Below are 23,367 nucleotides of genomic sequence, written 5' to 3' on the forward strand. Positions count from 1 at the left end.
CCTTCATTTTGTTTTGACAGCAGAATTAATTGAGGGCTGAAAACAGTTGTAAAATTCCTCCCCTTATCAAGCTGTTCATTAGAGATCGCACCGTGGCCTAGGCCGTGTCAGAAAAATAACCTGCCTGTCCCTTGATGAAATAGCTGAACGGATGGCCGGTCCAGTGCCTTTTAGAGAGAGGGAGCTTGAATAAACTTTCTACTGCGGAAACAATCCTAAAGTGACACGCTGCGAGGGTGGGTGGGGGGGTTCGCAGTGTTCACCGATATCCAGCTGAGCTGTCAACTGGCTGCTAGCCAGACACGCAACCCCTCCGCCCCTCTCCCTCTCTCCCCGCTCCGCTCGGAGCACCATATGAAGCATATGCAATTTAAAAAAAAACATTCTCCGCTCATGTGTGACTCGACTGCATGCTTCTCTCAAAGAGAGAAATAGAAAAGAAACCTCTTCCTCTATATAAACAAAGTCGTCTGTCTGTTTATGAAATGTTTAAACGGTTCCCAATGCCGCCTGTGCAGATTTAGGTAAGATTAGCCTGTCTAGTTTGTAGGTTTTTTGCTGTAGTCCATGTATGCGTAAATATTGTCAGATGCAATTTTAGAATGCTGTCAGCGAAAGGTTCCTGCATTGTTCTTGCTTTATTTCAGGCAATAGCCGTTTTGGTCAGTCATGCAATGTGGAGTAGCCTAAGTATAGGCTTTAGAAATGTTCTTTCAAATATGTTTATTATTCTCTTCGAATTGGTTACTATGGGGTGTTTGGCAATGGCAGCAACTGTTTAATACTTTTGGAGATTATGGTAAATGTAAGTGTTCCCTCTTGGCTAAGTAAATATACCTGCTTCATGTCAGCCCTGTGTGGATTAGGCATTGAGCAAGGGTCTCTCTCTTCTCTCTCCTCTCCTCTCTCTCTTGTGAACTAGTTCCTGGATGAGCGTAGCGTTTGTGTTTTGATTGGAATGGAGCGCACGCACAAACAGCAGTCACGTCAGTGTGTGTTAGCCGGCGGTGAAGAGCTAACGGTAGACGGTCTGATATTGCACAGTAGAGTAGATCGGTCATTGGTGAACTCTATCCACTTCACTTGGCGTGATGCGTGCCTCTCGTGACTCGCCGCTTCCATGCGTTTCTCCAAGCTCTGCGCGCCCTGAACAATGCGTCAATTCTGCCCGCGACTGACGTTCTCTGGGGAAGGCTGCATTGAACCGCTGTTGCCGTATATGTTTGACTAAAATATCATTAGCTTTGTTTTTTCAGGTCAAGGCATTTGGGTTCCATGGAAATAAAATCATGCCCAAGGCTGGTCTCCTCCCCTCTCTTCTTTCTCTTTCCATGGTCTGGTATAGGCTAGTAAACGCAGACTGTGTGTTGTGCATGAGCTTTTAAGAAGATAAATACAAAGGAAAATGCCCAGAAAGGCACTTGGAATGGATCTGTGTTCTGATGAGTAGGCTGTGTAGTCAGGAATCCCAACATTGCTTTATCAACGTTCGAAATGGATAATAAAATGAATAAAATCATAGTTATTCCACCTACTATAGACTATACCACTTTAATCTTATGTTAATAGGAATTCATTTATTGTTCATAGATTATTCATCTAAAAAAAATCACATAAAACAAGGTGAAAGTCACCATTTCACACTAGCTTTTGACTGTGACTTGTTATTGTGCCAACGTCATATGGGGCCTTGTACTATTGACACGCATATTCATCGTGAGTGTTGCTTTTCCCCACAGCTTTTTTTTTTCAACCTTTATTTTTTAACTAGTCAAGTCAGTTAAGAACAAATTCTTATTTACAATGACGGCCTACCCCGGCCAAACCCAGACGACGCTGGTCCAATTGTGCGCCGCTCTACGTGACTTCCAATCACGGCTGGTTGTGATACAGCCTCGAATCGAACCAGGGTCTGTAGTGACGCCTCTAGCATAGAGATACTAGAGGCATTTTCTCAAGACTCGTGGCATTCCAAGTGCAAGAGCTCAGAGGTAAATATGCATAATTGATGAACATTAAATTAAGCAAGATCTTCATTGTTTTTCGCAGGGGGTTTTCTTATTCATTTATGTATGATTTTTAATATTTTAGTTAATTTTTTAAAATCAATTTCGGCTCCAAATTACATCAAGGTCATTCCTCCAGGCAGACTTGACCTTTTTGTTTAAAAAAAACATGTCTACTTAATGAATTGTTACTATATGCATTATCATTGGTTTGTGAAGACTGAGATGGAGCCAACTCACAAGCTCTGTGTGTTTTAGTGTGTGCGTGTGCTCTCACTTACGAGAAGGGCAGCTCAGGACACTGTCTGCCCTCTAGGATCAGCATGGACAATTTACAGTGTGTGTGTGTGTGTGTATCTGACCGGATGCTGTCTGTTCCTGCCAAGCTGTGTGTGCGTGCGCAACATTCACAACACTTCCAGCAGAGGGTCATTCACCTCGGGCTCGCACAACTACCATATAACCATGTGACCGACGGTTATGGAAGAAGACTGTTATGAAAATACAATTTAACCGCTTAAATTGTTTTTGTGGAGCAAACTCCTGACTGAATAGCGGACAGCCTGGCATTCATTCAGTTGAGTCCGTTTCTGCGGTAACATGGACTCTTAACAACTTATTGAAACTTTGTTGCTACTTGCGAAAACAAGCAAGTTGTTGTAGCAAATGAGTCGGTTGCCTAGGCAACACCTCCCACAATGTAGCAGCAGGGCATGGACGTTCTAAACCTGCCAATTTGACTGGTAAACTTGTGTACACTTGCAATGGCTGCCTGGTATTGTCATGTAATAATTTTCATGGTGTTGTAGAATGTTAATTCAAATGATGTTAACTGATGTGGCTCATGCAATGGATTTCTTTTTAATTTTTATGTCAGTTGAGTTTAATCCACAAATCACGGCACATTGATGGGTGCACTTCCTGCTTTTACTTCCTATGGGTACACTCGCAATGACCGCTAGTCTACCCGTTTTGCCATCATTGACTTGAATGAGGATGCCCATTCTATTTATTTATTTATTTATTTTTTACCTTTATTTTACTAGGCAAGTCAGTTAAGAACAAATTCTTATTTTTCAATGACTGCCTAGGAACAGTGGGTTAACTGCCCACTCAGGTCGGGGGTTTGAACTTGCAACCTTCCGGTTACTAGTCCAACGCTCTAACCACTAGGCTACCCTGCCGCCTATTAATTATATCTCTTTGTCAGCACATGTAGTCCAGAGAGGAGAAAATGTGCGTTTATAAAATATATGTTTTGCTGGTTATTACAATGACAGCGGTCATTTGGCTGGACAGTTACTGTCATCCAAAATTCCATGACCGTCACAGCCCTGCATTCACCTCTTAAATGCCAAATTAACCTTATTGTTTCTGTCTTATCAGGAGACTCTAGAGACGCGATTATTCATTATTCAAAACTTCAAACATTTCTCCCCAACCCTTGGCAAAAATGGTTAAAATTGCGTGAAATCAGTAATAAAATTGCTAAATATTCTCTCCGCCCCATGGCAAAATGTGTAGAATTGCAGCAAACTTTCTTTAAAACTACCACGTTTTCTCTACGCCCCATGGCAAAATGCATAAAATCGCTGGAAATTAACTCTTAAACGTATTTCACTTCGTTCCCCTAAAAGGCTAGGACCGGCTCTGACTGCATGTGTGGGTCAGGATGTGGGTAAGCAGACCTGTGAGCCACTGCAGCCCCTCTGAATGCCAAATGAACCTAAATGATTGTTTCTGTCTTATCAGGTCCTATTGAGTTTGAGGAGTGCAACACTGCCATCGCCACTGAAGGTAAGTCTCACACACACTCTGCTTTTCTATAGTCTATTCCCACCTCAATGAAACAAGCAAACCAACCTGAGAACTGGATGAAAATCTGAAATAAATGTGAAAAGTCAGACTTTATATTTTGCAAATAAGTGGTAACACTTAAAGTCTAGATGTTTTAAGTTGTCCGACCTCTTCCCAGCTCAATTGTGATAAATCTGAAGAATTATGAGTGTTTCTAAAAGTTGATGATTTATCACTTTTTTTCAGTTTGGAGTTTGTCACTCATGTTTGTCAAAACAAATACATTTGTTCAAGTCTCACACGCACTCTTTTGGTTTGTTTCTAGGAGCCAAACCCAGAAAGAGAAAAACATATGCGTTCCCTGGCCGCCGGAAAGACAACAAGGACACAGACTCCACGTGAGTGTACAGTTTCTACTTTTTACACTTTGAAAAGTATTTATCAAGTTGTTTTATCAAGTTGTTTTTTATACTGTTAGTTATGTACTTTCCACTGTCTGGGAATAGGATGGGATGGCTTTTAACTGAATGATTCTGTTTCAAATTATCCAAGATAAATTCAAATGATCTTGCTTTTTAATGGTGGTGTCCTGCAGACCCAGGTTCGACTATTTCAAATATCTCAAGTAGTTTCACATATACGTTTCGAAATATGTATTCAGATAGAATTTGAAAATGCTCATGCGCAGACTCAAATACACTCCCATGTATTTGAAAATAGTATTTGAAATAAGTAATGAAAACTCTTTGAAATAGTAGGCTATTTATAGGATATGATTAGAAAATACGTTTAAATACTTCCAATAGAAGTAGTTGATTATTTGAAAAATACACAGAAAATATTAATTTAAATAACAAATAATCAAATACTCATGTAACCTAGGTTTGGTGTCCTGATAGATGATACTCCTTTAACTTCGTTGGACTCCATGATAAAATGTTTAACTTTTATGACCATGGCTTTTTTATGAGTATGAAACTACTCTTGGTTGTTTCTTTTGGCATGTTCTCAGGGAGTCGACAGAAGTTGAAGCTGCTGTGAGTACCTTTTAGTTACATACTTTAAAATTGAATTTATTTGAATGACATTAATTCAATAGTATGTATGATACTGTGTTATTATACTAGTGAATTATTTTGTAGTGTTGTCATCATGCAATAATATTGCAAACATTTGTCAATTATTGTAGAAATTGTCAAAGTAATGAAATTTGTTGAAGTTATAGTAATCCTCTCTCGCTCTCTGCCTCTCTCACTCTCTCCCCCTCTCTCGCTCTCTGCCTCTCTCACTCTCTGCCTGTCCCTCTCTCGCTCTCTGCCTCTCTCACTCTCTGCCTGTCCCTCTCTCTTCTTCCCTGGGCTGTAGAATAATGCCAACGGAGCTCCTCCTGGGTACTATGGCACCATAGACTTCCAGAACGCTGTGAGTGTCACACACACACTAACAGCAAAATACCACAGCAAGTTATGTGCATTAAATGACCCAATATTTTGTTGTGTCTCTTCTAGAATGTCCCCACGGTTGACGAAGATGGCTTCTGTATCAGACCGGAAGACCGCAACGAAAATGATATCCTCCAACACTCCTCAATGCTTTACACTGTTCAAAAACTCTTTGTATTCAAACGCATCTTATCATTCCTTCTTGCACCGATCCCATTCTAATATGCATTCAATAAGATGTAACTGTTAGTTTCATGTTACTGTATCCCCATGAAGCCACTATATTGCCATAGAGCCACTAATCAGTCTGGCTGTGTGTTATGATCTGTTCTGCTCCATAACCGTGTGTTCCACATGCCAAAGAGAACTCGTTCTATTCATCGAGTGACTCGGAGGATGAGGATGAACCCAGGAAGTTCCGCGTGGAGATCAAGCCGGTGGCGCCCAACAACGGGACGCACCAGAGCCGAGCTACCATCGACGAACTCAAGGCCTCCATCGGAAACATCAGCCTGTCGCCACCAACCACGGTACGTCAATTCTGTAGTCTTTACAACTTAATTTGATAGAAGCCTGTTGCTCCACAGTTCTGTCAGAGATTCCACACTCATATTGTAGACAGTCACAAACGTTTTGGTCTTCTGTAGCTCAGTTGGTAGAGCAGCATGGTGCTTGCAATGTCAGAATAGTGGGTTCGAAACCTGGGACCACCCGTAGGTAAAATGTATGCACGTATGGCTAAGTTGCTTTGGATAAAAGCATTTGCTTAATGGTGATATTATTATATATTACAATATATTGTGATCACGTTTTATTTGTCACATGCGGCGAAGACAACAGGTGCAGACCTTACCGTGAAATGCTTACTTATAACCCCTTAACCAACAATCCAGTTCAAGAAATAGAATTAAGAAAATATTTACTAAATAAAGTTAAAAATAAATCAAAAGTAGCACAATAAAATAACAATAACGTGGCTGTACCGAGTCAATGTGCGGGGGTACAGGTTAGTCGAGGTAGTTTGTATATGTAGGTAGGGGTAAAGTGACAATGCATAGATAATAAACAGTGAGTAGCAGCAGTGTAAAGACAGGAGGGGGGGGGGGGGTGTCAATGTAAATAGCCCGGGTGGCCATTTGATTATATATCAGTCAATAATGAAGGAGTCCTCCATATTTGAATACTTTGAAAAGACCAAGAAAGAGATTTGGGATAAAGGAGATCCTATATCCTACAATTTTAAGACCAAGAAAGTAATATACAGTACTACCATTATCACTTAAGGCATGTACATACAAATCAAATTTATTCTGATCTGTATCCTACCTGCCTCCATAAGATGTTTCCTCTGTACACTTCATCTGGACCCATTCACTGACCTTAGTATTATTGCCTGTCTGAGGAGCAGTACAGTTTCTGTCCGTCTGTCCGTCTGTCTGTCCCATCTCCTCTCTAACACTAGGGGGCAACAGTACATTGTATTTCACCTGGAAGTTCTGGGAAACGGGTACTTATCAAAAAGCTCTCCTGCAGACAAACATTATTAGACAGTCACTGTATCATTCATATTTGAAAGTCGTTCCTGAGGTATTCCGTTCTTCCTGTTTGGACCATTGTCTCTTTTCTCTAAGATGAGTCACTAGAGATACCTGTTTTTTTTCACCCCATCTCCCGATGTCACACTTCTCCATCTGTGTTGAAAGATAGAGCTAGAGGTGGTGTTCTCCGTACTTTATGACCCCTACCCCACAAGCGTCTTGGGACTTGTCAGAAGTCAGTCCTGCCGATCTGTCAACTTCTTTCTGTAGCGTCCAAACAGTTTGGGCTACACACTATACCCCTCTGTGGAAAGGTGCGTATCAGTTGTACCTATCACAACGTATCAGTTATTTTTCTCGACGATGCCCACAGGCCTGACGAGACTCATCTGAAGGTCTCCCGGGTTCCAGTTAAAAAAAAAAAATGGAAGTAGTGTGTTTATATATGGAGACTGTAAGGGGTTAAATATATGTTTTTTTTTTTTTTTTTATGTTTCCTGATCTTTCTTTTATCTCTCAGATATAGGTCAGACACTTCAGAACAAACTTCCTTTAGATTTTTTAGGGGGGGCTATCTGTTGTTACATGTAGTGAATCTGTTATTCAGTGCATTTGTATGGGCTAATAGCAACATGATCTTTGGTATAGCATTCTTAAAACAATTCCATATAGCTTAGACTGTTTAGTGCCAAAAATAAAGGGTTAACACTTTGACGTGTGTTTGTACGCTCAAACCGGTGTGATTAGAACGCTTATTTAGAACGTCCACTTACGATTGACGCAACAGTCAGTGTTTGAGCTGGCCATACTGTTTTTTTCACAGAAACATTTTGCGCAGACAGTCTTTACAACGTTGTGTCCTCACTGTGCGCCGTTTATTTTTGGATGCAATGTTCAGACATTCACAGAAGTAGCGACAGCATAACACAATTAGTCGTAGCGCTGGGGAAAGAGTGACCTAACACAGGCGGTCATATTTAGCTAACTCTCTAGTGACAGAAACCATAATATGAATTAGCTAATAACAATTACTATTTACAATTCATCACACCACAGGTAACTTCACCAGTGATCGAAATAACTGAGTAAACCACTTATTTTTTTACATTTTTTATCTGAAGTTATCAGACAATGTGTAGTTGTGTTCGCTGCCATGTTTGTTTTTTCGTGTCAACCAAAGATTAGAAGTTACAAGATGAGTTGGGTCTGTTTACAGTATGCATGTGGAAGGGGGTGTGTCGTCTACCATCATTCACTTCCATCATTCATTCAGTTTACTCGAAAGTTGAGTGAACCATCCTTTCACCTCATTTTGTTATATCATCTTTGGCCAGATTGCATTGTAAACATGGCACTACACATAGCTGGCAATTAACTTAGCATTAGCTCATCATAATCAGTACAACCTTCAAAAAAGTATTTTACACACATCATACAATATGTGTCCATTACAATCTATGCAAAATCGGAATGCATGACTTGTCACTAGTACTTGAAAATATGTGAATAAAACAGTATACACATTATGCTCCATACATTCATACAGTGTGCTACAGAAGAAACGTCAACACAATGTTCAGAAAATATAATGATAACGTAATAAGGCACTTTGATAGGAACGCACACGTCCAAAGTTATTTATTAGTAGTGAAAGCAATGCGGGTGCCAGCCGGAAAATGTGCCAGGGAGGAAAAAGTTTGTGCTTGATCTCTTGTCGAAGAGAGAAGTTTGTCCGGCTCAGTAAAACCTCAAAGGTAAATTTTCCTCAACAGTGAAATGGGCTACTTCTATGTGAATTAATGAGGAGGTGGAACACACCTCAATTCAAACTGTTGTTAGAAAATAAAACTTGTTAGAAAATCATTTGAAATTGGTCAGTTGAAGCGTAGCCTATAGATAATTAGCAGGCAGCGTGCCTTGGTTTGAATGCAGTGTGGGTGAACTGTCCTGTTGCGTAACAATCACATTTTGGAACAGTGAGTGCATTCTGACATCACGCACATAAAAAGAAAAACTCACGCTGAGTACAACCGTTAGAGATATTTGGAACTCATGCGTGGAAAGGTTAAATACATTTTTTTTAAATAAACGTTTCCTGATCTTTCTTCCATCTCTCAGATATTGGACAGTCACTTCAGAACTTACTTCCTTTTTTAGATTTTTGGTGAATCTGTTTTTTGGTGAATCTGTTATTCAATGGGCTAATAGCAGCAAGGCCAAACATCATTTTAATCAAATGTTTTTGTATATATCTTTTAATACTTCAAAGAGTCTTAAAATTCAAAATCAAAGAGCTAAATATTCCTTGGTATGACTTTCTTAAAACAATTCCATCTAGCTTAGTAGAACCCCCACCCCCCCCCCCCCGGCTTAGACGGCAGCAGGGATGCCGCTTCTGTATAGTTAGTTGCGTGGTGTTACACAGTAGAGTCAGTAGACAAACACACACCACTTCACCCTGCTTGTCACATCATGGCATGGCATGGCATGGGATAGGAGGCGCTGGCATGCAGAGACTGTCAGAGCTGCACTGCACGCAAAGCCTGACCTGACCTTTGACCTTTCTGCCTGGAGTTGAGCTTTCCGTTCAACCTTAACTGACTAGCCATAAAATCTCTCAATGTCTGAGCCTCTGTCTCTCTCTCTCTGTCTTTCTCTACCTGCCAGCTCAGGTTGGAATTAGCACCTGCCATTAAACTTCACTACTATGTGCGTGTTTGTGTCCGGTAGGGGGCTCGCTCAGTGTGCTGAGTCTAAAAGAGGTCGTGTGAGTCCCCCCCCCCTCTACCCATATCAGCGAGAGGAGTCCTACTGCTCACTAAACAACTGTCACGGAATCTCTCTCTATCATTTTCTCTTTCACTCTGCCACGCTCTCTTTATCTCTCTCTCTATTGGTCTTTTGCGCTCTTGTTTTATTAGGGTCATTTTGCTTCTTGGTTTGGACATTACTTGTATGTGATTATTTATGCACACTTTATAGGGTTTAGTCGCCCATTAAATGTGGCAAAGTGTGTAGAAATGTTTTTCCAGGTATGTTTTATTCATACAGTTTGTTTTAAACAGAGTGATTCCACTTTGGCGAAAATTCCAAAATTTATGGATAATTTATTGATATTTTCTAAGCAATAAGGAGTATCTTGAGGAAAAACATTCTATGGCTTTTCCACGGCCTGAACCTCTGACTTGGTTCGTAACAAATAATATTTTCTCAGTCCAACGACAGAAAACAGCAACCTACTGTTTATTTTTTTTCTACTTTGTCTTTCAGCTAAATACTGGACTATTCCCTCCATGTTTTCTCTTTTATCGATACCTCCTTTAAATCTCTTCGCCATTTTTTCCCCACTTTAATGTTGAAGGAAATGTTCTGTGCTCAAAGTTCTTAAGTTAAAAAAATCTAGGTGACGAGACTAACATTGCATCATCTGGTGTGAATTATTGAAGACACTTTCCTTTTCCTTCTTCCTCCCCATTCGTTGCTGTTCGTCTTTCTCCCGGTACACTTCTGTGCTTTTTGTGTGCCTGTGTATAGAAGTCTTGATAAGGTGTGTGTGTGTGTGTGTGTGTGTGTGTGTGTGTGTGTGTGTGTGTGTGTGTGTGTGTGTGTGTGTGTGTGTGTGTGTGTGTGTGTGTGTGTGTGTGTGTGTGTGTGGAGTTCTGTTGCTGGCTACAGCTGTGATTGAACCCATTTGCTGCTTAGTGCCTGTGGGACTAAACCCTAACCTCACAGCGCTATGGTGGTTTAACGCTTTAGCTGCGTCCCTCTAAACCCCCTTCTGGTTCTCTTCTTCTCCCTCTTCCCTTTTTCCCTCTCCTTATCTTTTTCAGTGTGTCAATAAAGGCTTTATTGGGATTGATGGTCTTAGTTTCCATTGGGTCACACAAAAGTACATGCAGATCTTCTGTTGGTTGCCACGACAACTGGTTTATGTCCTCTTTTAGGGAGCTAGACTAGCAGTGTCGGTCTGTCTGTCTCTTCCTCTGTGTGTAGTACCTGATTGATCACAGTGCAGGGTTAGGTACTGTCCTGTCTGTTCTGTGCAGCTGAATCCTTCCCCCAGGGTTTAATGTGTTATGTGTGTTTGAGGCTTAATCCCGTGATTTATTGTCTTTTAACACTGGTGTGAAAAAAAGTTAATAAAGTTTCCATGTATCAATTACACAGTGTACAAAACATTAAGGACACCTGCTCTTTCCATGACAGACTGACCAGGTGAATCCAGGTGAAAGCTATGATCCCTTATACATGTCACTTGTTAAATCCTTTGCAATCAGTATAGAAGGTAGATGAAGGGGAGGAGACATGTTAAAGATGGATTTTTAAGCCTTGAGACAGTTGAGACATGGATTGTGTATGTGTGCCATTCAGAGGAAGAATGGGCAAGACAAAAGATTTACACAATGTGCCTTTGAACAGGGTATGGTAATAGGTGCCAGGTGCACCAGTTAGTGTCAAGAACTGCAACGCTGCTGGGTTTTTCACACTCAACAGTCTCCCAGGTGTATCAAGAATGGTCCACCACCCAAAGGACATCCAGCCAACTTGACACAACTGTGGAGTCAACATGGGCCAACAACCCTAAAGAACGCTTTCGACACCTTGTAGAGTCCGTGCCCCGACAAATTGAGGCTGTTCTGAAGGGGAAAGGGGGCATTCAAATCAATATTAGGAAGGTGTTCTTAATGTTTTGTATACTCAGTGTATACTCTTAACCGTTTGGGATAATTTTGGGGTCTTGCGAGTACCGTGTCACCACTGATAAATATAGCCTGTACCACACATCTCTGTTTTTAGGAAGTATAATTCAGAAAGTAAGTTATTACTCAAGTGTTGATTCTTGAAGAGCAATACATTGAGGAACTTTGCTGTCATTTTAAGTAGGTCTAGTTTCAGTCCCTGTAAACAGGCAAAAGTGAATTGACACCTGCTCTGCTCAATATCTGTCCTAAGGCTAGGCAGTACTTAAGCCACGTCTTAAAATCATTTATAGTCTGTGATAATGACATCTAAGTACGGATGCTTTTCAAGCACATTCCAGATACAAACATGTTTTACACACGTTACGGTATCTACTTCAAATGTACTCTCCCTGATCTTTGGTTTGTTCTGGATTTGCTAGGGAGTCTTTTTTTTTTTTTGTGGAGAATGAGGGCTGAAGTTCAGTGTGTGTAACTTATCTGTGCTGTAGGTAATTAGTGTGTTTATATTCTCAGGGTCAGATGCGAAGGAATCAATCCAGTGAGTATTCTATTTTACACTCCTCTCTCTGTGATTCTGTCGCTCTCTCTCTTTCCTCCTCTTCTGTGGCTGCGACCAGGGGGGCTACCATTTGACTTTTCAACTTCATTTTTCTTAGCTCTGTCATTTTTGAAGAGGTTCGTTCTTTTTTTTTTTTTCAAAATCCTAGCGACCTCGCCAAAACCAACACATCCCCAGCGAAAGTAAACATAGTTTGTTTTTTATGTGTGTATTTGAGAAATGACTTCCATTCCCCCTCTAAGCTACGAGTAAGATGAATTGCTTAATTGCTTGTTTCTGTTTTGCATGTCAGAAATTATATTTTTTCTCCTGCGCTTTGGCAACAATTTTGTATATTTTCCTACGTTTGATTTTCTGCTTGGACAAATTAGTGCTTGAATAAGTTAATTAATTTTCTATGGAGGAATGCAACAAGTCACGTAGTCTCAAACTGTGAACTCACTATGAAGTATTAGAGGGGGTTAGCGAGTGAAGAATGAGGAAAGAATAATATATTAAGTACATTATTTATACACACTATACATGTACTGTATACATTGTTCAAACCCCTTGACTTAGTCCACATTTTGTTGTTACAGCCTGAATTCAAAATGTTATAAATATATTTTTAAATATCTCACCCATCTACAAACAATACCCCATAATGACAAAGTGAAAACATATTCTTAGAAATGTGTTCTTTTTTTTCTTCTTTAAAAAAAATGAAATACAGAAATCTCATTTACATAAGTATTCACGCCCCTTTTCTATGACACTCCAAATTGAGCTCAGGTGCATCCAATTTCTTTTGATAATCCTTACAACTTGATTGAAGTCCACCTGTGGCCAATTCAATTGTTTGGACATGATTTATAAAGAAACACACCTGCCTATATAAGGTACCACAGTTGACAGTGCATGTCAAAGCAGAAACTACACAATGAAGTCCAAGGACTGGCTGTAGATCTCCTAGATATATCTGGGGAAGGGTATGAAACAATTTATTGAGTTGTGAAAATCTCCAAGAGCAATTGAAAAAATATGGAACTACCCAGACCCTGCTAGAGCTGGCCCGTCCGACCAAACTGAGCAACGGCGAAAGAACAACCTTGGTCAGGGAGGTGACCAAGAACCCAATGACCACTCTGACAGAACTACATAATTCCTTGGCTGAGATGGGAGAACCTGCTAGAAGGACAACAGTATAGCACTTCACCATTCTGGGCCATATGGGAGAGTGGCAAGATGGAAGCCACTCCTATGAAAAAGGCACATGTCAGCACGCCAGGAGTTTGCAAAAATGCACGTCAAAGACTCTGAAAGCATAAGGCAATGGATTCTGTGGTCTGATGAGACAAAAATTTAACTCTTTGGACTGAATGCAAAGTGAAAAAAAACAGGCATAGCTGTCTAATACCATCCCTACTGTGAAGCGTGGTGGCAGCATCATCCTATGGGGATTATTTTCAGCAGCAGAACTGGGAGACAGGTTAGGATAGAGCATCTACTAAATTATAAACATAATAGGGGGAACAGTGAATGGAGCCAAATACAGGCAAATCCTTTGAGAACCTGGTTCAGAGTGCAAAATACCTTAGACTAGGGCAAAGATTTAGTTTCCAACAGGACAATGAACCCAAACATACAGCCAAAGCAATGCTGGAATGACTTCAGAACAAGAATGTGAGTGACCCAGCCAAAGCCCAGAAAATCTGTGGAAAGACTTGAAGATTGCTGTTCACTGCCACTCCCCAACTAACTTAACAGAGCTTGAAAAAATCTGCAGGCAAGAATGGGAGAAAATCTTCAAATCCAGATGTGCAAACTGATCAAATCAAATTTTATTGGTCACATACACATGGTTAGCAGATGCTAATGCGAGTGTAGTGAAATGCTTGATATAGACATACCCCAGACAACTCAAAGCTGTAATAGCTGCCAAAGGTGCTTCTACAAATTATTGACTCGGTGTGAGATATTTCTGTATTTAATTTTCAATAAATTAGCAACATTTTCTGAAAACATGTTTTCACTTTTTCATTATGGGCTATTTTGTGTAAATGGGTGAGAAACTAATCAATTTTGAATGTGATATGAATACTTTCTGAAGGTTTAAATAACATCACTTTATGACCCCTTTATTCATATTTCCATCATATCAAGTTATAGTTTTAAAGTATTTTATCCATTTGATAGAGTTAAGGCTAATCCTCCAACTTTTTGATAGAGTTTAAGAGTGATAGTTCAATCCTTAAGACTGTTACTGGGTATTATTTGGTAGAGATAAGCAATTGATAGCCATGTGTTCTACACGTGCTCGGGGCTTTTAGGAGTGTATTCCACCCCAGGGTTAGGCTTTCAGATGCCAGGTGAGTACTATGTACCTCTCTAGTTAGTTTGACCTCCCACCACCACACACCATGCCAGGTAGTCCTCCTGACCTCCACCTCAGTCCAACTGCCACAGCCTAGGCTAGAGGACCATACAGTACCTTGGCTTATTCTGTTCTCTACAGCTAAAACGAACATAATAACATAACAATGCTATTAGAAATTCTTCAAAACTAGAATATTCTAGTTAAAGCTAGAGCTTTGCTAACACTATGGATATGCGGCTTTGTGGCTATATTTGCCATGGTCTTAGAGAGGATACACGTAAGTTTAAGTAGTTTGATGTAGATCTGAACAAATACAGTGCCTTGCGAAAGTATTCGGCCCCCTTGAACTTTGCGACCTTTTGCCACATTTCAGGCTTCAAACATAAAGATATAAAACTGTATTTTTTTGTGAAGAATCAACAACAAGTGGGACACAATCATGAAGTGGAACAACATTTATTGGATATTTCAAACTTTTTTTACAAATCAAAAACTGAACAATTGGGCGTGCAAAATTATTCAGCCCCTTTACTTTCAGTGCAGCAAACTCTCTCCAGAAGTTCAGTGAGGATCTCTGAATGATCCAATGTTGACCTAAATGACTAATGATGATAAATACAATCCACCTGTGTGTAATCAAGTCTCCGTATAAATGCACCTGCACTGTGATAGCCTCAGAGGTCCGTTAAAAGCGCAGAGAGCATCATGAAGAACAAGGAACACACCAGGCAGGTCCGAGATACTGTTGTGAAGAAGTTTAAAGCCGGATTTGGATACAAAAAGATTTCCCAAGCTTTAAACATCCCAAGGAGCACTGTGCAAGCGATAATATTGAAATGGAAGGAGTATCAGACCACTGCAAATCTACCAAGACCTGTCCGTCCCTCTAAACTTTCAGCTCATACAAGGAGAAGACTGATCAGAGATGCAGCCACGAGGTCCATGATCACTCTGGATGAACTGCAGAGATCTACAGCTGAGGTGGGAGACTCTGTCCATAGGACAACAATCAGTCATATATTGCACAAATCTGGCCTTTATGGAAGAGTGGCAAGAAGAAAGCCATTTCTTAAAGATATCCATAAAAAGTGTTGTTTAAAGTTTGCCACAAGCCACCTGGGAGACACACCAAACATGTGGAAGAAGGTGCTCTGGTCAGATGAAACCAAAATTGAACTTTTTGGCAACAATGCAAAACGTTATGTTTGGCGTAAAAGCAACACAGCTCCTCACCCTGAACACAACCATCCCCACTGTCAAACATGGTGGTGGCAGCATCATGGTTTGGGCCTGCTTTTCTTCAGCAGGGACAGGGAAGATGGTTAAAATTGATGGGAAGATGGATGGAGCCAAATACAGGACCATTCTGGAAGAAAACCTGATGGAGTCTGCAAAAGACCTGAGACTGGGACGGAGATTTGTCTTCCAACAAGACAATGATCCAAAACATAAAGCAAAATCTACAATGGAATGGTTCAAAAATAAACATATCCAGGTGTTAGAATGGCCAAGTCAAAGTCCAGACCTGAATCCAATCGAGAATCTGTGGAAAGAACTGAAAACTGCTGTTCACAAAGGCTCTCCATCCAACCTCACTGAGCTCGAGCTGTTTTGCAAGGAGGAATGGGAAAAAATTTCAGTCTCTCGATGTGCAAAACTGATAGAGACATACCCCAAGCGACTTACAGCTGTAATCGCAGCAAAAGGTGGCGTTACAAAGTATTAACTTAAGGGGGCTGAATCATTTTGCACGCCCAATTTTTCAGTTTTTGATTTGTTAAAGAAGTTTGAAATATCCAATAAATGTCGTTCCACTTCATGATTGTGTCCCACTTGTTGTTGATTCTTCACAAAAAAATACAGTTTTATATCTTTGTTTGAAGCCTGAAATGTGGCAAAAGGTCGCAAAGTTCAAGGGGGCCGAATACTTTCGCAAGGCACTGTATGTGTCCAAGGAATGTCTTGCTGGTGGGAAACCTCTGCTTCACATAGCACCTAAACACACATTCTAGTTTGAGCCACGCAGAGCACTGCAGCCCTGTCCTTTAACATGGGCTCTCTGCAGTGTGTGTTTTATGTGCGTGTCTGGTTGGGTATGTATGAGACAGGGTTTTCCTCTGCACCTATGTAACCTTGTGTGTGTGTGTGTGTGTGTGTGTGTGTGTGTGTGTGTGCCGAGGTTAAGTTTGTAATTTGTATGTTCTTTCCTCAACCAGGCGATGAGTTGGGAAAGACCAGGATTCCAGCGTCTTTCAACGAGTAAGTTGATGTCCCTTAACTTTCACAGTTAAAAATGAGCTCAGAAACACTCACAGTAAAAGCTCCTTGACTGACACCCTTTAGTGCCCTTCTCTCACTGTTTAGTAATTGCTCTAATTTCCATGTCTCTTTCTATCCCTACCTCTCCCTTCCCCCTGTCCCGCGCTCGCTCTCTCTCTTGCTCTCTGTCGCTCTCTCAGCAGTAGGCCTGCTTTCAATAATGACCTTCTCTCTCTGGATCCTTTTGGCCCGACCCTGGGAGGCTCCTCCTCATCGACAGGTAAGCCACCATGTTTTTCCAGAGCTGTATAAACAGAGTTTCCTGTGGGTGGCTGGGCGAGTTCGGTGCCAACCGTGGGGTTCCTGTGTGTGTGTGTGTGTGTGTGTGTGTGTGTGTGTGTGTGTGTGTGTGTGTGTGTGTGTGTGTGTGTGTGTGTGTGTGTGTGTGTGAATACATTTATTTATTTAATATTTGTATTTTTTTTATACTTTTTACCCCCTTTTTCTCCCCAATTTCGTGGTATCCAATTGGTAGTTACAGTCTTGTCTCATCGCTGCAACTCCCGTACGGACTCGGGAGGGGTGAAGGTCGAGAGCTGTGCGTCCCCCGAAACACAACCAACCAAGCCGCATTGCTTCCTTGACACAATGCCCACTTAACCTGGAAGCCAGCCGCACCAATGTGTTGGAGAAAACACCGTACACATGGCGACCGTGTCAGCGTGGACTGCGTCCGGGCCCCCCACAGGAGTCACTAGTGCGCGATGGGACATGGACATCTCTGCCGGCCAAACCCTCCTCGAACCCGGACGAAGCTGGGCCAATTGTGCGCCGCTGCATGGGTCTCCCAGTCGCCTTAGACCACTGCGCCACTCGGGAGGCCCTTGTATATATTTTTTTATGATCTCAGTCGAGGTCTGAACTTATCAGAATAGTAGAATGCACAACGTGCAATTAAAAAATGTGCTTGTGCATCAGCAGTTTTTCTCTTGTCATGTCAGTCACTAACAGTCACTCAATTAGCCATGTCAGCTAACAAGTTTTAGATTAGTAAGTTAGTCTAGCCAGTTAGTCTAGAAATTATATCCGATACCCACCGGGCATGTAGCGCATATGCCCAGGAGCCCTGACCCCCAGGGTGCCCCCATTTTGATTTTGGCAAAATGTGTGGAATTGCAAGAATTTATCTTTAAAACTGCAAAGATATCTCTCCACCCCATGGCAAAATGAGTAGAATTGCATGAAACGTGCTTTAAAACAACACATTTATCTGCAAGCCCCAAGGCAAAATGTGTAGAATTGCAATAAATTAACTTTAAAACATAAATGTTTCTCTCTGCTGTCAAGAAGGGAGTCACTATATATATTTTGTGTTAAAAATGTTTTTAGACCTTTCATTATGGGGTATTTTGTGTAGGTGGGTGAGATCTAAAAAATATATTTAATCAATATTTAATACATTTTGAATTCCGGCTGTAACACAACAAAATGTGGAATAAGTGAAGGGGAATCTGTACATTCAGAAGGCACTGTATAGGGAGGAATGGTCTATGATCCCTCCCAATATGTTCTCCAATCTTACAAAACATTTTAGAAAAGAGCTTAGTCCTCACAAGGGGAGGGTGCTGGAGTATTGAAAACAGGGGTGCCAATAATGTTTACCCATGTCTTTTTATATTTTTCATTACTCGTTTTAACAAAATCAAATTTTCTTAGCAATTGTATTAGTATAAAATAATATCATTAAAACGTATGTTTTGCACGTAAATATAGCTCAGTATTTGTAGATTTTATTTTATAGTCTTATTTTTCTAATTTATTTTTGCTCATTTATCGAGGGTGCCAATCATTTAGGTCATGTTTTCACTGTCATCTCAGACTACTACTGATACAGACATAACCCCACACAGCTCCACAGGTAGGCCAGGCAGTCCCCTGCAGAGCTCAACAACATTAGGAAGCTCCTACTGTGTACACATTACACATTGACATCAGTCTTCCTCATACATATCTTATGTTGACAGGGAACTCTCCAGTGCTCATGTTTTGTGTACTGTTTGTATTGGTTATGAGTTTTTAATAGATGTGACCTTTTATTTTTTATTTGTTTAAAATTTGACTTAAAGGTGTCATATGAGGAGGTTTTGTTCATACCTTTATTTTGCGGTGTATTTAATTGTACAGATTGTTTGTGTGGAATTCTTGTCACAGTTTTGATTAGTATGCATTTGGCTGTCTTCAAATGTAAGTACAACCCTCCCCTCACACTCACACGTATGTTTACTTTATTTTGCATCTCATTTACATCCCACTTTTTCTTGTTCACTCTGTCCTGCATCACTCCAGTACAGATATGTGAGAACCTGTTTTTTTAGTGGCAAGATTTATGTGGTGTGGTGTGACTATCAAAACCGTGTGTGTGACTAAGGCTGTTACGGTGACCGTATTACCACTGGCGGTCACGAGTCATGATGGCAGTCAAATTCCACATGACCATTTAGTCATGTTTAGGAAGGCCACCAAAAATTCTGAAATTTCCATCCACCAACTACAACAATTTCCGTCAAGATAGAACTGCCAAAGGGAGCGGAGTTGCAATCTACTGCAGAGATAGCCCTTCAGAGTTCTGTCACACTATCCAGGTCTGAACCCAAACAGTTCGAGCTTCTACTTTTAAAAGTCCACCTTTCCAGAAATAAGTCTCTCACTGTTGCCGCTTGTTATAGACCCCCTCAGCCCCCAGCTGTGCACTGGACACCATATGTGAATTGATTGCCCCCCTCATTTATCTTATGAGTTCGTACTGTCATACTGCTAAACAGGGATGCTTAACACCCCGGCCGTCCTACAATCTAAGCTAGATGCCCTCAATCTCACACAAATTATCAAGGAACCAACCAGGTACAATCCTAAATCTGTAAACATGGGCGCCCTCATAGATATCATCCTGACCAACTTGCCCTCTAAATACACCTCTGCTGTCTTCAACCAGGATCTCAGCGATCACTGCATCATTGCCTGCGTCCGTAATGGGTCTGCGGTCAAACGACCCCCCCCTCATCACTGTCAAACGCTCCCTAAAACACTTCAGCGAGCAGGCCTTTCTAATCGACCTGGCCCGGGTATCCTGGAAGGATATTGACCTCATCCCGTCAGTAGAGGATGCCTGGTTGTTCTTTAAAAGTTATTTCTTCGCCATCTTAAATAAGTATGCCCAATTTAAAAAAATGTTGAACTAAGAACAGATATAGCCCTTGGTTCACTCCAGACTTGAGTGCCATTGACCAACACAAAAACATCCTGTGGCATATTGCATTAGCATCGAATAGCCCCCGCGATATGCAACAGGGAAGTCCGGAACCAAGTTACACAGTCAGTTAGGAAAGCAAAGGCTAGCTTTTTCAAACAGAAATTTACATCCTATAGCACTAATTCCAAAAAGTTTTGGGACACTAAAATCCATGGAGAATAAGAGCACCTCTTCCCAGCTGCCCACTGCACTGAGGCTAGGAAACACTGTCACCACTGATAAATCTACGATAATCGAGAATTTCAACAAGCATTTTTCTACGGCTGGCCACCTGGCTACCCCTACCCTGGCCAACAGCTCTGCACCTCCTGCAGCAACTTGCCCAAGCACTTCTCCTTCACCCAAATCCAGATAGCTGATGTTCGGAAAGAGCTGCAAAATCTGGACCCCGACAAATCAGCCGGGCTAGACAATCTGGATCCTCTTTCTAAAATTATTCGCTGCAATTGTTGCAACCCCTATTACTAGCCTGTTCAACCTCTCTTTCGTATCGTCTGAGATCCCTAAATATTGGAAAGCTTCCACGGTCATCCCCTCTGCAAAGGGGGAGACACACTAGACCCAAACTGTTACAGACCAAATTCATCATGCCCTGCCTTTCTAAAGTCTTCGAAAGCCAAGTTAACAAACAGATCACCAATCATTTTGAATCCCACCGTACCTTCTCCACTATGCAATCTGGTTTCCCAGCTGGTCATGGGTGCAACTCAGCCACACTCAGGTTCCTAAACGATATCATAAACGCCATCGATAAAAGACGGTACGGTGCAGCTGTCTTCATCGACCTGGCCAAGGCTTTCAACTCTGTCAATCACTGCATTCTTATCGTCAGACTCAATTGCCTTGGTTTCTCAAATGACTGCCTCGCCTGGTTCACCAACTACTTCTCAGATTGAGTTCAGTATGTCAAATCGGAGGGCCTGTTGTAAGGACCTCTGGCAGCCTCTATGGGGGTGCCACAGGGTTCAATTCTCGGGCCAACTCTTTTCTCTGTATATATCAACGATGGCACTATTGCTGCTGGTGATTATCTGATCCACCTCTACGCAGACGACACCTTTCTGTATACATCTGGCCCTTCTTTGGACACTGTTATCAAACCTCCAAACAAGCTTCAATGCCATACAACACTTCTTCCGTGGCCTCCAACTGCTCTTAAATGCTAGTAAAACTAAATGCATGCTCTTCAACCGATTGCTGCCCGCACCCGCCCGCCCGACTAGCATCACTACTCTGGACAGTTCTGACTTAGAATATGTGGACAACTGCAAATACCTAGGTGTCTGGTTAGACTGTGAACTCTCCTTCCAGACTCACAATAAGCATCTCCAATCCAAAATTAAATCTTCCAAACATACCCTCGTAAAACTAACTATCCTACTGATCCTTGACTTCCGCGATTGTCATTTACAAAATAGCCTCCAACAGACTACATCCAGTTTGCTGAGTAGAGTATCACAGTGCCATCCATTTTGTCACCAAAGCCCCATATACCACCCACCACTGCGACCTGTCTGCTCTCGTTGGCTGGCCCTCGATACATATTCAACGCCAAACCCACTGGCTCCATGTCATCTATAAGTATTTGCTAGGTAAAGCCCCACCTTATCTCAGCTCACTGGTCACCATAGCAACACCCACCATAGCACGTGCACCAGCAGGTATACTTCACTGATCCCCAAAGCCAACACCTCTTTGGCTGCCTTTTCTTCCAGTTCTCTGCTGCCAATGACTGGAAGGAATTGCAAAAATCACTGAAACTGGAGATTTATATCTCCCTCGCTAACTTTAAGCATCAGCTGTCAGAGCAGCTTACCGATCACTCCACCTGTACACAGCCCATCTGTAAGTTGCACATCATCATCTGCACATCTGTCACTCCAGTGTTACTGCTAAATCTTAATTATTTTGCCACTATGGCCTATTTATTGCCTTACCTCCCTAATCTTACTACATTTGTGTACACTGTATGTAGATTTTTCTATTGTGTTATTGACTGTACTTTTGTTTATCCCATGTTTAACTCTGTGCTGTCTTTGTCACACTGCTTTGCTTATCTTGGCCAGGTCGCAGTTGTAAATGAGAACTTGTTCTCAACTGGCCTACCTGGTTAAATAAAGTCATGGTAATTAGGCTACTCCAAGCTCTGATGCTGCTCATGGTAATTAGTAGCCTACCAAACTTGCTAACTGCCTGGTACTCAGCACTCTATTGTCCCTCTAATCACTCTGACATTAATGCAAATGTGATCGAAAATCTATTCAAACACTTAATGAGAGCCCATGAGCTCATGTTGCACAACATTTCTATAGGCTATGCAATTGTGTGAGAAAACAGAGTGATGGCCTCTATTAAAAATAGGAGGATCCCATCAGCTTTCTAAAAGCTAGGCATACTATATAATTTTTCTAAACTTTCCTAATATTAAGCACATTGCTTCTCTTTACAACAGGAGTATAGCCTGAAATGATCCACGGGACAGTCACTGGCTGACAAAATTTTAAGACCGTCACAGTGTGACTGGGTGTGTGTGTTTTCATATAGAGTGACGTTACTGCTGATCCATTGCCTGGGCTAATCGTAATCCACAGTTAATTGCACCTAGTTTGGGCCAGAGGGCTGGCTATAAGGCCCACTGGCACGTATGCTGTCAAACACTATCTCGTTACTGTCAAAGGTCCTAGCTTAAAAGCCAAAAGAGCAGCATAAAGTTCCCTGGTTAAGATACTGTGATGCTTTTTAAGCTCTCTCTGTACAATGGAGGCTTTTCCAGGCGATAACACATTCATCACATTCAGCTAACCCTGACTGAACTGCAAACAGTTCATTTGAGAAACCTGTAAGAATTTATAGTTGCTTGATTATTCAGGGGCTTTCCAACTTTGAAGTTGGTTCTTTTGCTTTTTGTTCTTTTTGTGTCTTATTTTCTGTGTAAGATTTGCAGTTTTGTGTTTGGTTTGGTTGCTGTGTTATTGTTTTTTTGCTGTCTGTATGTGTGTTTATCCTCCTCCTTTCACCCCTCCTCCTCAGACATTTTGTCTTTTCCTCTCCATCCCTTTATCTCCTCTTCACATTAACGAGTCCCCTGTCATTCTACCAGGGTAGCCAGGTAACATCTTAGCTGCCCCTCTTTAGAGCAGTATGGTTGCACTGTACTAAATCGTTTTCCAAGTATCTAATAGCTTTTCAACTGTCTAACCTGACTTACAAATATCCTTTACATGGCATCCGACATTCAATTCAATTGCTTGTCGTTGCTTGTCGTTGCACAATTGCTTGTGTTTTTTGGTGGCATTTTTGGTTTTTCAAATGAACACGTTTTGTGTCAAAATTTGCTTTGTTTGTCTCTCTCCAAAAATCCACTCTGTTATCGTAGGATTTCATAGTTATGAGTTGT

At 41.4% G+C, this 23,367-nt stretch overlaps 1 protein-coding gene across 5 annotated transcripts in view; it reads left to right on the forward strand.

Moving 5' to 3' along the window:
* LOC135544531 (F-BAR domain only protein 2-like) overlaps positions 1-23,367 on the forward strand; it is a 112,550-nt gene that overhangs the window by 62,327 nt on the left and 26,856 nt on the right. For 4 of the 5 annotated variants that reach the window (XM_064972208.1, XM_064972210.1, XM_064972211.1 and 1 more), the window contains exons 9-17: positions 3,759-3,803; positions 4,129-4,201; positions 4,816-4,840; positions 5,169-5,225; positions 5,312-5,372; positions 5,600-5,775; positions 12,000-12,024; positions 16,618-16,660; positions 16,861-16,940. In XM_064972208.1, coding sequence (XP_064828280.1) covers positions 3,759-3,803; positions 4,129-4,201; positions 4,816-4,840; positions 5,169-5,225; positions 5,312-5,372; positions 5,600-5,775; positions 12,000-12,024; positions 16,618-16,660; positions 16,861-16,940 — 585 coding nt within the window. The remainder of the gene's footprint in view (positions 1-3,758; positions 3,804-4,128; positions 4,202-4,815; positions 4,841-5,168; positions 5,226-5,311; positions 5,373-5,599; positions 5,776-11,999; positions 12,025-16,617; positions 16,661-16,860; positions 16,941-23,367) is intronic. The other variant, XM_064972209.1, reaches the window with a different exon arrangement.

This window comes from Oncorhynchus masou, chromosome 8, assembly GCF_036934945.1.
Source record: "Oncorhynchus masou masou isolate Uvic2021 chromosome 8, UVic_Omas_1.1, whole genome shotgun sequence".
Taxonomy (NCBI): Eukaryota; Metazoa; Chordata; class Actinopteri; order Salmoniformes; family Salmonidae; genus Oncorhynchus; species Oncorhynchus masou.